Raw genomic sequence first — 16,268 nt, 5'->3', positions numbered from 1 at the left:
GGCTTCCCCCTTATGTTTAAGTTTATTGCCAGTCAGCTCCAGCCTTCTGAAGATGACTGATTATTGGGAATGTCATTGATCCCTGCAAGGGGAACAGTCATACTTTGGATGCATTAATTTGGGGAAGGGCCAAGCTGAGTGGGAGAGCACATGCTTTTCATGCAAAAGGCCCCAGGTTCAAATGCCGGCAGCTCTAGGAAGGGTTGGGAAAGAATCCTGCTTGAAACTCTGGAGTCTGTGTGGGTTGTACCAAGCTTGATGGACCAGTGGTCTGACTTGGTATAAAATATATTCCTATGTTATGATTTTATCTTATCGCTTTGTCACCTCGCTTGGGAAGGTTGATGGATGGTTGTTTGTTTTTAACCTAATATGTCGGATTCTGGACCTCCCAACATAACTCATAAACAACAGTTGGGGAACTGCCTGCCTTTGTGTAGTAAAATTGTTAGGCCCACTTCAATTCCGGAAAAGTTGTTCAGTTTTAAGGTCCATAATGAAGTATTGTTCAGACTGCTAGTGGATCTGCATAGCTCTGTCTTCTAGTCCCAAAGGTCTCGGTAATAGGAAAAGTTCTGAGTCTTAGTGTCAAACTCTTAGGCTTCTCGGTTTTTTTCTGTAAGTGCTTTGCTTTCGGTTCTGGACTGGATATTGCCAACCTGAGATCAAATACCAAATGGTTCAACTGATTTAATTTTTTTCAGGAACACTGTTTATGAGTTCTACTTGTTTTAAGAGGTCACCAGTTTATTTTTGATATTATTGCATCCTATATTACCAGATCATTCTACTTGTGTAAAAAACTTCATTAAAGAAAATGAATGTTTGTGGAAGAGAAAGGTGCTCTAGGATCATGTGTCATGATTAACAAAATGCAGTCAGAAACTCATGTGACTCAGACATCTGTAACCAGCTACATAATGGCTGTGGTGAGAAACCCCTTAAATAGGACTGAAAGAAGAAGAGAAAACCATGTGGCTTTCTGTACAAGATGCAGCTGGTTTAGCTTCCCTTTGAAAATGTAACTAGCTTTTGATAAGGCTTTCTGAAACCTTTACTTCATGATTTAAAGCTGATAACTACTGCTTTGATTTTAAAGTGCTCCCTGGCCTACTCTTTAGGTGTAGAATAAATTTACAAGAGAGGCTAGATAAAGGTAAAGGGACCCCTGACCATTAGGTCCAGTCATGGCCGACTCTGGGGTTGTGGTGCTCATCTCGCTTTATTGGCCGAGGGAGCCGGCGTACAGCTTCTGGGTCATGTGGCCAGCATGACTAAGCCGCTTCTGGCAAACCAGAGCAGTGCACGGAAACGCCCTTTACCTTCCCGCCGGAGCGGTACCTATTTATCTACTTGCACTTTGACGTGCTTTTGAACTGCTAGGTTGGCAGGAGCTGGGACCGAGCAACAGGAGCTCACCCCGTCGCGGGGATTCGAACCGCCGACCTTCTGATCAGCAAGTCCTAGGCTCTGTGGTTTAACCCACAGCGCCACCCGCGTCCCACAAGAGAGGCTAGCACATGTGAAAATATTTTGATAATGAAATGCTTGATGCTCATTCTGCCTTTTACTTGTTTAACAGTCATGTTCATAAGTTTTCTTGCAAAGAAGCTATTTCCTGGCAAAAATGAAGGAAATCTAACCAGAGTGTGACAAGTGGGATAGAGTGTCTCTGATTGGGAGTTATAATAACCTGATAATTCACCTTTATCAGCAGGAGCAGCATGGGGAGAAAGGGAGTTTCTCCACTGCAGGGGTGGGGAACATTTGGCCCTCTAATTGCTGGACAGCATCACCATCCGATCATTTATTTCTCCTCTTGTTTCTGTCAATTTTGCATCTTCTTACTGATTTCTTTTCAATAGCTATGAGCATTAATAGTGTTTGCAGTTTTTGTTCTTTGGCCTAGATAGCAGACAATGGCCCAGTTCACACAGGAGAATTAAAAAGATCCTTGCTGTGGCCCGACATCTCTGCTTCGCTGTAGCAGCTATTGGTTCTATAGTCATCTAGTGAACCTAATTCCAGTCTTTTCTCTGTTTTTTCACCATCAGCTCATTCATTCTCTGCCACTTAGGGGATACTTCTTATAGCACCAGAGAGGAGCAAGGAAGTCTCAGGGACCCAACAACATCATTTCTCCTCTGGTGCTACATGAAGAATCCTTGTAGCTGCAGTAAGCAGATAGAGTTGGAATGGGACTGTCCAGCTGCAGATGTTTAACTATGTTTGGGGCTCTCTTAGACCCCCAGTGTAAACTGGGCCAATACTGTTGACAGCTGCTCCATATTTTATATATCTGCTTACCTCTTTACGTCTCTCAGTTGTATTTGTGGAAAGAATCTTCTGTTAATCCAGCTATTTCCCCAGGAACTATATGAAGCTTTTGGAAACAGGCATGGGCCAAATAGGAAGCCGAGAGATGGAGCCGTGCAGCTGTTCAGTGCCGAGGTGTTCTCTGCTCTCCGAAAGATGCTGTTGCAGGCTCCTCGGAAGCTGCAAGCCATCTTGGAGCTTCTCCAGAGAGATTCTGCCGAGCAGAGCTCTTCGCTCTCACACAGCGGCTCTCCACAACACATCTTCGTTGACTTTCTCTGGGAGTCCCTAAAATATTTGAAGCGCCTCCAGCTAAATCCAGAGTTGTCAGAATCTGGTGGGAGCGAGGCCGTGGATGAAATTTATCGTGCCCTTGGCATGTTGAATTTGGAGGTGGAGAATCAGACTGGAGAGCTACGGCTTCTCTGCCGAGAACTTCTGGATGCCTGTTGGGCTGAGCGGAGCCCGCTGAAAGAAGAGAGGCTGCTTGGCTGTCTGCTCAGGAAAGACAGCCATGCCTTGCTCAATCTGTTCAGCAGTGTATTCATTGAGAAGATGAGAGAGAAGCTGCTGGGACTAAAGTCACCTGGCAAAGGTTTGTTTAAATTTGCATGTTCTCTTTGCTGTGCAATGATAACTGTTGGCTTAGTTTAACCAGGAGATAATTGGTGACTGTAGCTAAAATGTATAGAGAGCCTGCCCATCTTGGTGCTATTCTGTGTCTTAACTATATGTGAAATTAACCCAACTTATGGGTGTTTCAGGTACATCTGAACAGCTGGATGTAGAGCGGGCAGTGATGGCATTGTTCTTGGATTGTGAACACGCTCCTTCTTGGAAAGCTGCCTATTTCTACTGCCTGAGCAGCAACAAGCACTTTTTGGAACAAATTCTGGTAAATCACTTATGAGACATTCACATAGGAGTTGAGTAATGGATCATGTGGCTGCCATTGTTTCTGAGTTAGGCAAAGAACTTTGTGAACTCACTACCAGCTTTATTATCAAGATCTTTGGCAAATGTGCTGCAGTTTTAGTGCCTTAATCGTTAAGTCAGTGAACTGCAAACTAGAACTCTATGTGCTTCATGTAGATGCTTACTCTGATTAATGGTGTAACTTAGGTATTTCTTTCTTGGATTTGTTTATTTTTGAAGGTGGGCTTACCTATCTAAATCAAGGGGCTTGCTACGGGTAACACCCTTCATATGTTATGAAATGGTGCCTTTGAAAAGGTCTGAAACAAGAGTGTAAATAGTGTATAGAGGTGAATGGGATTTAAGTGAGTTGAAGCACTTAATATAGATATTAGCATCTGCTTCTGTGGAGTCAGGCTGAACGATCACTGTAAGTACTGTCCAACCCAATTGACAATAGCTAGCTCTCTGAGATCTCAATAAAGGGTCTTTGTACCCAAGATGCTCTCGATTGAACATGGAACCTTAACACATACAAGGCATTCATTCTTCATAGCCGTAGTTCCTTTGAATTGGTCCATGCCCAGTACAGGTTTTGGATCATTATGCTAGAATGATTTGTGTCTACATAAAATCCTGAAGGAGTCATTTGGAACTAAGAGAGAGGGGTTGGTAATAGCATATGTTATCCATACATTTTCCAGGGGCTACTTCCCTACAGGCCAGAGGAACAGAACATGAAAAATTTCTTAGAACTGTTTTTAACATTTGCAAATTTAACTTTGCAATTTTAACTCTGCTTCCCACTCAGGCATTCCACAGTCTTAAAACAAACAAGTGGTTCTTTTCTCTAGGGTACAGCATTAACTTTATTGAAAAGGGAAGACTTTTCCAGCCTCAACAGTTTACTACAGCAAGAATTCAGCCACCTCAGTCGCCTCCTGATATTGTTAGGGTGGACTCAGTGTCACAGTTTAGAGTCGGCAAAAATGCTTCTGTGGACTCTTCACAAATCTCAGGTACGTCAGGCCTTATCAAGCCTGTGAGGGGAAGGCACAATGTTTTTCCTTGCTTTGATTCCAGTCAGTTTCTTAAGAAGAGGAATTGGAGGGCTTTTTTGCTTTGAATGGATGCAAACCTATTTCTTTTTAACAGGGTCTCCACAATGACTCAGTATTAAAAGACTTCTGTGATGGACTGTGTGCCCAAGTGGAAGTTCTTGAATGGTGTATTCAACAGAATAGGTAACAGCATGGTGGTGGTGGGGAAACCTGTTGAGAATTATGCACAATGGCTGGAGAAAGCATAAAATTCATTTGATATACACATGTTCTGCGAGGATGGATGTGCACATCATGGTTGATGTCCATGAGGCCTGGGGAATGTGTGCAATGGCCACTTGCTACACACATTAAGCACTCAACTTACATTCCCCTTAACAGGTATATAAAAGACTTCATGCAGACAAATCTGAATCAGAGTGTTGTGAAGCCTTCTCTTGAAAAAATGTGCACTTACAAGCTAATCTTGCTGCCATTGAAACTAGGCTTCTTTTCTCTTGCAGTAATATTATCCCAGAGAAGGTTCTTCTGCAGCACTTGCACAGTTTGGAGTCCCACACATCCCTTTACTTTCTGCACCATCTTACTAATCTTGTGGCCCTGAACGAAGAAGCTGTCACTGAACTTCTTCAGGCAATTCCAGCCAGGGACACTGAAGAAGCTCCTGGTAAATGGGGGGGGGGGAGAGAGAGAGATGGCTGTAGCTATAACCAAGTGTCCATCTAACCTGTTTGTTGGATACACTATTGTTTATCATGGCAAGGAGGGCTTTGCTAGCATTTTCTTTTGAGTTTCTAAGAATCTTGGCTTAGTGTTGCCTACGAACCAGAGACTGTGGTTTGAAAGAAAACTATGGTCAATTAAAGAAGCCAGCTTCATAGCACATAGTTTGATGTTGGCTTGTTTAGAAACTAACCAGAGATTGGTTCCTACAGAATGCTAGGCCATGATTCTTTGAAACTGAAAGCAAATCATGAACTGGTGTGCGTGGTTTTTTAGGTGACATTAATAGCCATTGTATATGGGGATGAGACAGATGGGGACTGTGGCACGTGGGGAGGTGAACTGCAAGCCTTTGTTCCTGCTGTGGTCCTAATTGTGTGTGTTTACTGTTTTGGGGGGGGGTGTCCCACTGGTACAATTCAAAGCTCTCTTCTCATTGTGAAATGAAGGTATAGACAGAGACAATTTCTGTTGGGGCTGCAGTGAGGATAAAAGGTTAAAGCCCACATCCACTCACAATACAGCCCCAACCTGTTTCTCTATTTTTACTTCTCTTCCACACACACACACACACACACACACACACAACCCCATGTGTTACACCAGTTGTTGGTCTGCAGCTTCTCTAACCTGGTTTGGGATTGGGTGGGAGCACTGATTCCAGGCTCTGGAAACAATGGAAATGTTAATAACTTCCCTACAGCTGAGCAAACTCAACTTTCCATTTCCCATTTCCCACTTTCTCTTTCTTTTTTTAGACTCAACGGTGATGGCAGCTTCCAGTCATTTGAGCCTGCGTCGCAATCTCATTCTTTTCCAGGCATTTTGTGCCATGAAATATGCCATATACGCCCTCTGTGTCAATGCACACAAAGATTCACACTGCAAAGACTGCAGGAACTTTTTTGTCAATGGCCTCCCTGAGGAGATTCCTGGCGAATGCAAATCTGCAGATCAGCCCCTTTGCCCAGGTCTGGTAGCTTCTACATACCTTGTAACAAAAGTCATTGTTGCTTTTTATTTGGTGTTCATCTACTTCTTTCTGCAGAACAAGAAACACCTGAATAGTTTTCTTCCCCAGAACTGTAATGCTGGTGCAGCAAGAGAGGTTGCAATCTGCTGTGCCATCATTTCACCATGATCGGTTGGGATGGTGTGCTTTCGTTCCTTTGCCCCATCAATTTCTTTGGCAGTGATCTCTCCACTAGCCCAGACTTCGTAGGGGAAAGGTGGGATTTATGGAAGGAGATGATCACCAACTAAGGATTTATGGGTAAAGGTGTGGAAAGGAGTCCATAGGATCAGTAAGTGATTTCTAGAGGTGTAGGGCAGTGATGGCCAAACTTGGCCCTCCAGCTGTTTTGGGACTACAATTCCCATCATCCTTGACCATTTAGCTAGGGATGATGGGAGTTGTAGTCCCAAAACAGCTGGAGGGCCAAGTTTGGCCATCGCTGGTGTAGGGTGAGCCAAAGTAGCAAGGCATTGCCCCAGAGGTTTAGTTCTTTGGGTACCACACTCTGGCCCACTAAGCTGTAAGCCTTTATGGAGGGGCAGGTGCCACATGCACTTCTCTTTCTTCCACCCTCCCTAAAGCCATTCATTGCTGCTACAAGGAGACTTTATGAATGCACAAACTGGAATAGGTGGACCATAACGTATAGGGAAGTATTACAGCATATTTCCCCCCTTTTTTTTAATCCCTTTACAGTTACATAAAAATCCTTTTCAAGCTGAGGGAAAGTTTACATTGGCAATTGCAATCATATGCGGAAGGTTTGGGTATACCCATGGGCTGATTTGTGGAGGCCTTGTGCTGAGAATTCACCCTTACTGTAGGAGCAATACGTCTTTTTTATTTTTACAAGTGTGTAAAATAGCACAATAGCTGTTGCACAAGGTCAAAATGTTAACTGTTTTCCTGATAAGCTGTGAATTGAATTATTTAATATAGGCTCACAGTTAAGGATAGCATTTGGGTTTTATTTATAGATTGAGTTAGACATGAATCCGTAGACTCCTTCTCTTTGACTCCCTTGTCCTAGTGCTGCTAGTCTAATTCTGTACCCTGCTTCTATTATCTGGATGAGATGGGCTAATGTGTCAGGGCAAGAGCTGTAGCTTAGTGGTAAAGCACATGACTTGCATGCAGAAGGTACCGGTTTCAATCCCCCGAGTCTCTAGGGCTGGAAAGGACCCTCTCCCTGAAAACCCTGGAGAGCTGCTGCCAGTCACTGACTTAGACGCATCAACTCTCTGACTTGGTGTAAGGCACAGCCTGCATTCTGTTTTTGGAAATGGCAAGTGCTGCCTAAGTGATGTTGAATATCCAACTAAATGCTACCTTCTTTATTCTGTGGCTGCATCAAAACCCTCAGGAGAGTTTTTAATCTGGGGGCATTTAAGACAGGTGGCTGGGATATGAATGTTGCCTAATTTTCAGGCGCATTTATATTTCTGCATATTCAGCAGGCAAACATTAAAGTTAGAGGCTTTTCCCCCTCTTGAGTTTTGTTTTTGTAAACAATATAAAGGTTTATCGTACATATTTATACTGGATATTGGCATGCCCTAAGAGGTTTGTTATGTAAAGAGGTTTTTATATATTCTGCACCATCTGTGTGTGTATGTTGCTTTGCAAAGAACAGATATGATAGGTCACTACCCCAAAGAACTTACAAGGGGGTACGTGTAGGGGTTTCCTAGGGAAGTCATAAAATGTGATGGGGGAGAAGGTAGAAAGGGTAGAAGAAAGCGCTGGAGGAGGAAGAAGTGGAAGAAGACAGGGCTAGAGAGGTCAGGGTGCATGACTCCCATAGTTCCATAGTTACCTTTATCTTGAGCGTCTAGTCCTTGAATGAGGAGAGCAGGGGAAATAGTAAATCTGTTTCTAATGTTTTGTTTTCCCAAATGCAGATTATGCAGGTCTCTTTGCTCAGTATCTTGCCAAGTGCCAGCAGTTTTTAAGGACTGTCCCTGTTCCTCTACGCCTGGAACTCCTGGAGAACATCTTCTCCTTGCTCTTTGTCTCCTACAGCGACCTCTGCAGTGATGATCCCCACGAGGAGGGCAACACAGAAGAGTCTGTCCTCGAGAAAAAGAACTGTGCTGTCAGGAGGCTTGAGCGTTGTGCTAGCCAAGGCTCTTCCACCTCGGCGAGTCCACAGCACTCGGCAGAGCCCGGAAGGAGACCTGAGACATGCACTGCCTACGGTATATCTCACGAGCATCTCAGCATCCCAAAGCTGCAAGATTTGCAGTCAGATAGTAACAAACGTGAGTCCTTCAGCTGGAGCCATCTGGATTTGAAGCATTTCGTCCATGACACCTCTGGGTTTTTAGCGGATGATGTAGCAATGGAGATCATTCTCAACATGCTCCAGGACCATCTGAAAGAAATGGAGGGCTCTTCCCCCTGGGACTCAAAGCATGTGGCTCAGGAAGAGCTTGCACTGCTGGACTGCTTGAATGTGTCTGTTAACAGAGATGGCTTTGGTTGTCGTGTGCAGCTGCTCTCCAAGTACCTCTCTGAAGCTCAGTGGCGGCACAAAATAGTGCTCAGCAACAGAAATGCAGGTAAGGGGTTCCAAGTGGTTTACTACTTCAGTGACGCTTTGAAATGGAAAAGCAAGCAGCAAGAATCTTCATACCGTCAAGGAGCCAGGGAAGAAATAGAGCACATGTTCATGGATCCATGGGTCAGAACCTTATTAGGATGTGCCTTGAGAGGGGTGGGTGGGGCCAGTTTGACAGGTGGGCAGGGCCAGCATCTCACAGGCAGCAAGATGCCTATAATGAAGGCCCCTGCCTTTGTTATAGCAGCTGTTTCAAAAGTCAGCACTCGCAACGCCTCTTTTGGCAAAGCCCTTACCCACACCTGACTTAATGTATGACTCTGGGGCTAGGACAGGTGGATGTGGTTTGCCCAAAATGGTTTCACCGGCCGAAGTCAAATGTAACCATCATTATTTTTTATGGTTGTCCCTAATTCTAGGCAGCTTACTGTGAGACTGCACTAGAAGGTACTTCTCTGCTGTCAGTAAGCCCATTCCAGTGTTTCCCAGTGCTCTTTTTAGCTTATCTGCCACAAATTCTCACCGTTCAGGCCCCTTCATAAATTCCCTGAGCTCTGCAAAACGTAGCTCTTATTGCCCATCCAGAAGTAAAATGTGTCAGTTTACATGGGGTTGTCAATCTGGTCCCTACCGCCCACTAGTGGGCGTTTCAGGATTGTAGGTGGGTGGTAGGGGGTTCTACAGCACAAGCTGAGTCCTCCTTCCATCGAGCACTGGTGGGCGGTAAGGAAATATTACCATCAAGAAAGATGCATTAGTGAGAGGTAGGTATAAAAAGGTTGACTACCCCTGGTTTACACAATAGCTTCAATGTTGTGGCTAGAACTTAAAACTCCATCATTTGATGGTTTTATACTTGAAGGAGAACTTGGGTTTTATTCAGTGTGTTAAGCTCGGAACATGTGAGATTGCAGCTTCAGTGTATCTGAAGAAGTGTGCATGCACACGAAAGCTTATACCAAGAACTAACTTAGTTGGTCTTTAAGGTGCTACAGGAAGGAATTTTTTTATTTCGACTATGGCAGACCAACACGGCTACCCATCTGTAACTGCAGCTTCTACCTTCTACTTGCATGGTTACTTTATGCTGTAATTGTTTGTGTTGAATGTGTGCTGTGACTGAAATAAATAATGGAGTCCCAACGCAGTAGCTGACTGTTGCTCTTCTAGGAGGTCAACGTGTTCCCAGTAAAACATGTGGAAACTTAACCAGGGGGTCCAGCTCAAAGAGGAGGCACAGCCTGTCTCAAAGGCCAAAGCCAGGTGAGGTGAAGAAAACCAGCTCCCCTCTTTCAGAACTGCATGTCTGTGATTGTGGGGATTTGTGGGGCTGTGACCCATCCTGGTCTACAACTAGAGCCCTGAATAAGTTACCAGTATTATAAAAAACCAGACTGATTTTTCTTTTGTTGAAAAAAGAAAAAGCAGTCTGTCTGTATATATATATATATATATATATATATATATATATATATATATATATATAAAATGATATAAAAGAAAAATCCATTATTTATTGCAATGTTTATGTGAATTTTATGGAAATTTAATGAAATATATCTATATCTATATCTATATCTATATCTATATCTATATCTATATCTATATCTATATATCTATATCATCTATATATATCAGACTGTATAACTTTCAGTGCTCACGTTAGAGTTGGGGCCAAAGAAAAGGTATTGATATGTTGTAAGTGCTAGTCAGTGTCCTCTATGTGAGAGAGAAGCCCCTCTGAGGCTCTCTCCCCAAGGCTTGATAAGCTATTCTTTTAACAATGATGAATAGCCAAACAAGCATATCAGTGTTACTGGCTTCTCTCTTTCCATCATTCCCATGGAACCTGGAATAAAATGTTCTCTATTGCTTTGTGTGGCCAAAGTGTATTTCACAAACTGCTTGTTTTCTTCTTCAGGTCAGAAGAAGGGAACCTCAGGCCCATCACTGGCGAGCACAAGCAGTGAGTTAAGTCTCACCAGCACATCAGGTACAGGGCATCTTCCTTGGTCGCACTGCCATGCTTCACTTGCCATGAAATGCCTTCTCCATGATGACATGACTACTGCCTGCTCATATGTCTTTCAAGAGTTAGGAGAAGAGGGTGGCAACGCAAGAATGGGCCTTTTCTGCAGTGGTTCCCCATTTGTGGAATGCTCTCCTCAGGGAGGCTCACCTGGCACCTTCACTGCATATCTTTAGGTGCTAGGCAAAAACTGTTTCTCTATAACCAAGCCTTTGGCTGATTAAACAATGCATGGCCTATTCATTGGTGTTTGTAGGAGGGGATTAATATTCTTTGTTGTTGTTATATGCATTTTGTGTTTTCACCTTTGTGTTGTAAACCACCCTATCACCCTCAAAAGAAGCACAGTATATTAATAATAATAGAAGATATTCTTTATTTTCTCTTCTGAAATTCTGCTGAAGTGTTAATTGTTATTCTGTTGCAGAGATATAATTTTTAAGGGTTTTATTATTAATTTCTTTATCAACTGTTGGCCACCCTGGTTAAAAATGCTGAAGGGCAGCACATACATTAACATTTTAAACTTAATTAACTAATTAAAAACCTCTTGAATGTTCTGCAATTACCCAAAAACAGCAGGAGTTGGCACTGATTGCTTACTTTGTGTACATCTTCCCCAGTTCAGAATCAATAGTGATTACCTGATAACTGTTACATCTCCCTCCCTCCACCTTCCCTCCATTTTTAGATGGAAGTGAGAGTTCACTAACTGGCTGCAGTGATGTAGAATACAGGATAAAGCCTCAACAGAACTCCCTCATCCCAATGATGCTTTCCCCACCTGAATCTCTTCTTGTTGCCTGTATCTTGAGGGGTAACTACGTAGAAGCTCATCAGGTAACTCAATAGCCACTGTGTGGTGTTGTTTTGAAAGTAGCTAGTTTCTCCTGGATGTTATCGTGCATCCATTATATGTCCAGAGCAGCCATGGGATTAATCTCCCATGGTTTCTAGCTATTCTGTGCCCATTCTGCATACTGACCCTGCATCTACAGTCTTGATGTTGCAAATGGCCCTCTCCCACTTGTCTGCTTCCTCCCCTGCCAGATCTAGTAGGGATTTTTTTTTTATGTTCAGGAAATTGATTGTTTTAAGTCTAGACTTCTTCCAGAAAAGATATTATGGGCTTACTAATCCTTCTATATCTAAGATATGATTGCAAGTTAATAATTTCTTCACTTTTTTTAAAAAAAGATTTTGTTTACATAATAAAGGAAATTCAGTTTGGGACGGGAGAAGCAGGAGACACACAAATATTGGAAATGTGTTGTTCACCCACAGCCTGTCAGGGGTAGAAAACCTGGTAGCAGTAGCTTTATTTGCCTCACTGATCTTTCTAGAAAAATCTATGGATCTATGCTGTGTTTTGATAGGAACTTCAGAAAAAGGAAAGAAGAGCTTGCCAGTGGAGGAGAATTAATCATTTCCCCCCCCAAGTGAACATCTGGAACATTGATTAAAAAATACTTCTCCCGCCTAATATATACGTATGTCGTTTCTCTCAATTCCACAATGACAGGTGGCGATTATGTTTAGTTTGGAGGCGTCTTCTTCCTATGGTGAGCTGATATTCTTGGAGCGTTACCAAGAAGTGATCAAGGAGTTGGCAAAAGTGGAAGACAAGATTGAGCACCAGTCATCTGAGGGATCTGGAAACCTCAAACAGTCTGGAAGTGGCCGTTCAACACTGCAGGCCATTGGAAGTGCTGCAGCAGCAGGTGCAGACTTGGCTGTTGGCTTTAAAATTTGGAAAATGGGTGGGGGATATAGACAGACAGACAGACACACACACACACACACACACACACACACGGCACGGGTATGACTTTCAAGGGAATTAAACTGTAGCTTACTATATAATCTGCTTTGTGTCCCACCAAACTAAATACAGGCTATATACAACATAGGCTTAAAAATAAACAAACCCCAACCCCTATCGATTTTTCTGCCTGCTGGGACTGCAAACATAGAGTGGGTGCAAGCAAGCCCCTGATGGGCTGCAGTCCAAAGCTGGCAGTCTGGATTTGGCTTGATGGGATGAAAGCTGTGCAGGCCTGCTGGAAATTCAGTGTCTCTCCCCGCCCCCACCGCCCCTGAAGGGTGTCTAAAAAAGAAGATTGTCACAGATGTTCTCTAAAACTAACGCTGCAAGGGGAGTAGCTCAGCAAGAAATTACTTTCCTTACGTTTGCGTCAGGCACTCTTGGTTGCAGCACATTTTGTCAATTGTCTTCTGTCCCTCACTTTTTCCTGATCACAGTAAAATAAAGAGAGTGCTATAAAAGCATCACGCAGCAGTTCAGAAATGAAAATGTTTTGCAGTATAAATAAAAAATGTTCCGTTTTGTTAATCATAGTAATAGAGAGAGTAAGTGGACACACGGACACGGACACACACACACACGGGAGAAGTGAGGACATGCTTACATAAGAGCGATGAGGGACAAATGAAAACATGCAAGTAAGGAATCCATGTTGGTATTGGATACAGTGAGGGAATAAGCAGCCTCTGTTCTCTGCTCTGTCATCTAAAGCCATACTAAGCATGAAAGGGAGCTGTGCACTCCCAGTTTTGGACAAAAATGAGAGAACCTAGGGAGGGGTCTGGTATATTCAGGACTAAAATCCCATGTTGCCTGTTAACTGTGGCCTCAAGTCATTAATGAAGTTTACTCTCTTGGTTTCCCAAGGTATGGTGTTCTACTCGATTTCGGATGTTACCAACAAGCTCCTTGCCCCTTCAGAAGGCCTTGTCCCTATGCTCCAAGAGAGCTTCTGGGCCAACAGTCTCCAGCTAGAGCATACAGATCCTCTGAAAAATGTTGTGGAGGGCCTCTGCCCCTCCGCTATGGCTCTCTTTGACTTGGCGTCTACTCAGTGCCACTTATGGAAAACCTGCAAGCAGCTCTTGGAGACGGCAGATAGGAAGTTGCATAACAGCCTTGAAACTAAGGGTAAGCTTCTCTCCTCTGTTTAGGCGCTTTGACCTTGAAAAACAAAATGTTTAGCACTAAAAGTAACTACAACAACTATGGCCACCATAGACCTTGTATGTAATCATGTCAGCATAATTAGTTTCTCTCTCTCCTGTGTTTTCTTTCTTTGCCTTCTGCATCTGATACCAGGCCGAAGACTTGATTCTGTTCTCCAGGGCTTTCTTGGCATGAGGGGTTTCCCAGCAGTTCTTCAACAAATAAGTAAAATTATCAACACATCACAAGGGCAGCCTAAATCAGGTAACTGATTTAAACATCATTCATTCGCTTACACCATGAGGACTGATTCTTGAGAGTCACCCCTGGGCTATAGATCTCCCTCCTGAGGTCAGCTCATCTGGCTTCCTCTCTGTTGGACATTGGCTGAAGGATGAAGATTTAGGGTTGCATCCTGTGGCGTTGCTCAGCTGACAGTAAGGCTTCCATCAGTGGAAAAGGGAGAGAAGCATTTTTTGTGAATCTCTCTTCTCTTTGCAGCCCCCTCTCACACCTTACATCTGCTCATTCAGAGTAAGTTTAGGTGTGGGGCATCTTGAGGCTGGATGGCAAGGGGGAATAACTGAAAACCACTCCTTTCTCCATTCTTCTGATGGCAGCTTTACTCTTTTGGAAAGGCTTTCAGCCTTTGACCGTCTGTTTTGCTGCACCTTAGTTCACTGACTTCATTTGACTGTTTGCTCTGTGAATTTAATGTTTGCATTTCCTGCTGCTGGTTTTAAACATTTTTTAAAAACAGGTATTTTATGTGGCTTTTATATTTTTGCTTGCTTGCGTGATTGTGTGTGCTTGTTGTTTGCCACCGTGAACCATTAGGAAAGGTGGATATAAATGTATTTAATTAACCTGAGCAAGAAGATAGGGACGGATGCAGACCTACATTCTATTAAGCTGGCTATAAGGTTTTTCTTGGGCTTGTGTCTGCATTAAAGTATTGCTTTAGGTATATTATCACAGACTCTTGGCCACGCTAGATACGCTTTGTATTGTCACTGTGGGTCCCTTAGGAATCCTATGTTGCAGTGATTTCTGAGGGTAGCATAAGATATCTGCTGATTTCAACAGAATCCCAAGGAAGGCTTGCTTGCTTTCCTCTAAATAGCAAGCTCTCAGCTATGGTTTTTATTCAAGGCTGTACAGGAGAGAGTGGACACAAAATGTCTTTTTGTTGTTGTTAATTGCTTGAAGTTGTTTCAAGTGTCAATATTCCATACACCTTGTGTAGGATAAAATAGGAATCAGCAGCTAAAGGCCCAAGGCCAAATCAGTTACTTGAAAAGCATCATTTGGGTCTCTGGCTGTTAGTTGAGGGATGTGAACAGGATGACTGTGTTAAAGGACTTGTTGGCTGTACACTTTGAATATATATATTGGCATGGGGGAGCAGTTTTACCACTGCCCATACTTTATTCAGAAGGACTCTCCTTATTAGATTACGGCTATGAACTGTATATTGAATCTTCGTTCTGTTGTGAGTGTAGTTTCAGCAGTTGTTGTTCACTGCCCAACTGGTGGGCACCCAAGCAGGAAAAACCCTCACAAATATTGGTGCACATCAAGTGTGGGGAACATTTGACTCTCCAGATGTTGCTGAACTACTGCTACCATCATTTCTGACTGTTGGCCATGCTTGCTAGGGCTAATGGGGCTGATGGGAGCAATGTCTAGAGGGCCCCAGGTTCCCCACACCTGGTGTTCATGGAAGCTGAGTTCCAGATAGCAAAATTGAATATGTGAATCGGCCCTTGGAAACCAGAGAGAATCTAAGTTGGGAGTTTTAGTGATCCTGAGCTGATGCTTCAGAGAGCTGCTGCCAATCATTCGATGGTACTGGGCTAGATGGAGCAATGGTCTTATTCAATGCAAGACATCTGTCTGCATGATGCATTGACTCAGCTCAACAGTGAGCCTCAGTTATGCCACTTAGGCCCCTTCATGCGTCCTTCACATATCTATTCCATATTTGAAACAACATTCAGGTTTGGTATTAATTGACTCTTGCGTCTTGTTTCCCAACAGAAATCTCCGATGAGAAAATAAGCAATCACTTCCACTGCAGCATTGCTGACCTCATGCAGACTTGTTACCCTGTCCTGACCGAGAACTGTATTACCAGCCAGATTGTTTTATCACAAGACTTTGACCAAATCCTTCAAAGACTGGCACATGTAGAAGAGTCTTCAGGTAAGTATGTGCATGAGTCTGTGTGTATCTTAATGGCTATCTTAAAGTAAATCACTCAAACTTTTTTCTTGATTTGAACTACTGTACTGCATAAGATGAGTTTTTTTATTTTAAAATTATGTGAAAATGGGGGGTCGTCTTATACACAGATAGTGCATAGCGGGGACCTGGCATTGGTTGCTGCCGTGAGCTAGAGTTTGTCAGTGGCTATTGGGCGTGTTATTGGTGGCTGCTGCAAGGGCTGTTTTGTTGATTGGCTTTCACTGCGGCAATTGGGTGGGCGATTGGTGGCTTCTACTGGTGAGGGGACAGACGATAGGTGGCTTTTGCGACATGTGCGAGTGGCAGCGTAGGTCAGGCAGGTGAGTGAGTTTTGGCAATCCCCCCAAAAAAGCTCAACAACTCAAGGCAATCTCCCCCCATTTTCTTAAGTTGTAGTCCCCCAAAATCGGGGGCGTCTTATACACGGG

General features: G+C 43.4%; 1 protein-coding gene across 4 annotated transcripts in view; it reads left to right on the top strand.

The window, feature by feature from the left end:
• Positions 1-16,268, top strand: part of ZFYVE26 (zinc finger FYVE-type containing 26) — a 44,797-nt gene that overhangs the window by 5,017 nt on the left and 23,512 nt on the right. For 3 of the 4 annotated variants that reach the window (XM_081020265.1, XM_081020263.1, XM_081020264.1), the window contains exons 5-18: positions 2,371-2,911; positions 3,081-3,211; positions 4,086-4,250; positions 4,387-4,475; positions 4,796-4,959; positions 5,774-5,986; positions 7,932-8,591; positions 9,761-9,853; positions 10,512-10,583; positions 11,311-11,459; positions 12,142-12,340; positions 13,312-13,575; positions 13,747-13,857; positions 15,634-15,798. In XM_081020265.1, coding sequence (XP_080876391.1) covers positions 2,371-2,911; positions 3,081-3,211; positions 4,086-4,250; positions 4,387-4,475; positions 4,796-4,959; positions 5,774-5,986; positions 7,932-8,591; positions 9,761-9,853; positions 10,512-10,583; positions 11,311-11,459; positions 12,142-12,340; positions 13,312-13,575; positions 13,747-13,857; positions 15,634-15,798 — 3,016 coding nt within the window. The remainder of the gene's footprint in view (positions 1-2,370; positions 2,912-3,080; positions 3,212-4,085; positions 4,251-4,386; positions 4,476-4,795; positions 4,960-5,773; positions 5,987-7,931; positions 8,592-9,760; positions 9,854-10,511; positions 10,584-11,310; positions 11,460-12,141; positions 12,341-13,311; positions 13,576-13,746; positions 13,858-15,633; positions 15,799-16,268) is intronic. The other variant, XM_081020266.1, reaches the window with a different exon arrangement.

This window comes from Podarcis pityusensis, assembly GCF_964106645.2.
Source record: "Podarcis pityusensis genome assembly, chromosome: 1".
In the NCBI taxonomy this organism is placed as follows: Eukaryota; Metazoa; Chordata; class Lepidosauria; order Squamata; family Lacertidae; genus Podarcis; species Podarcis pityusensis.
The sequence above is the reverse complement of the archived record's forward strand: the minus strand, read 5'-3'. Positions and strand labels throughout refer to the sequence as shown.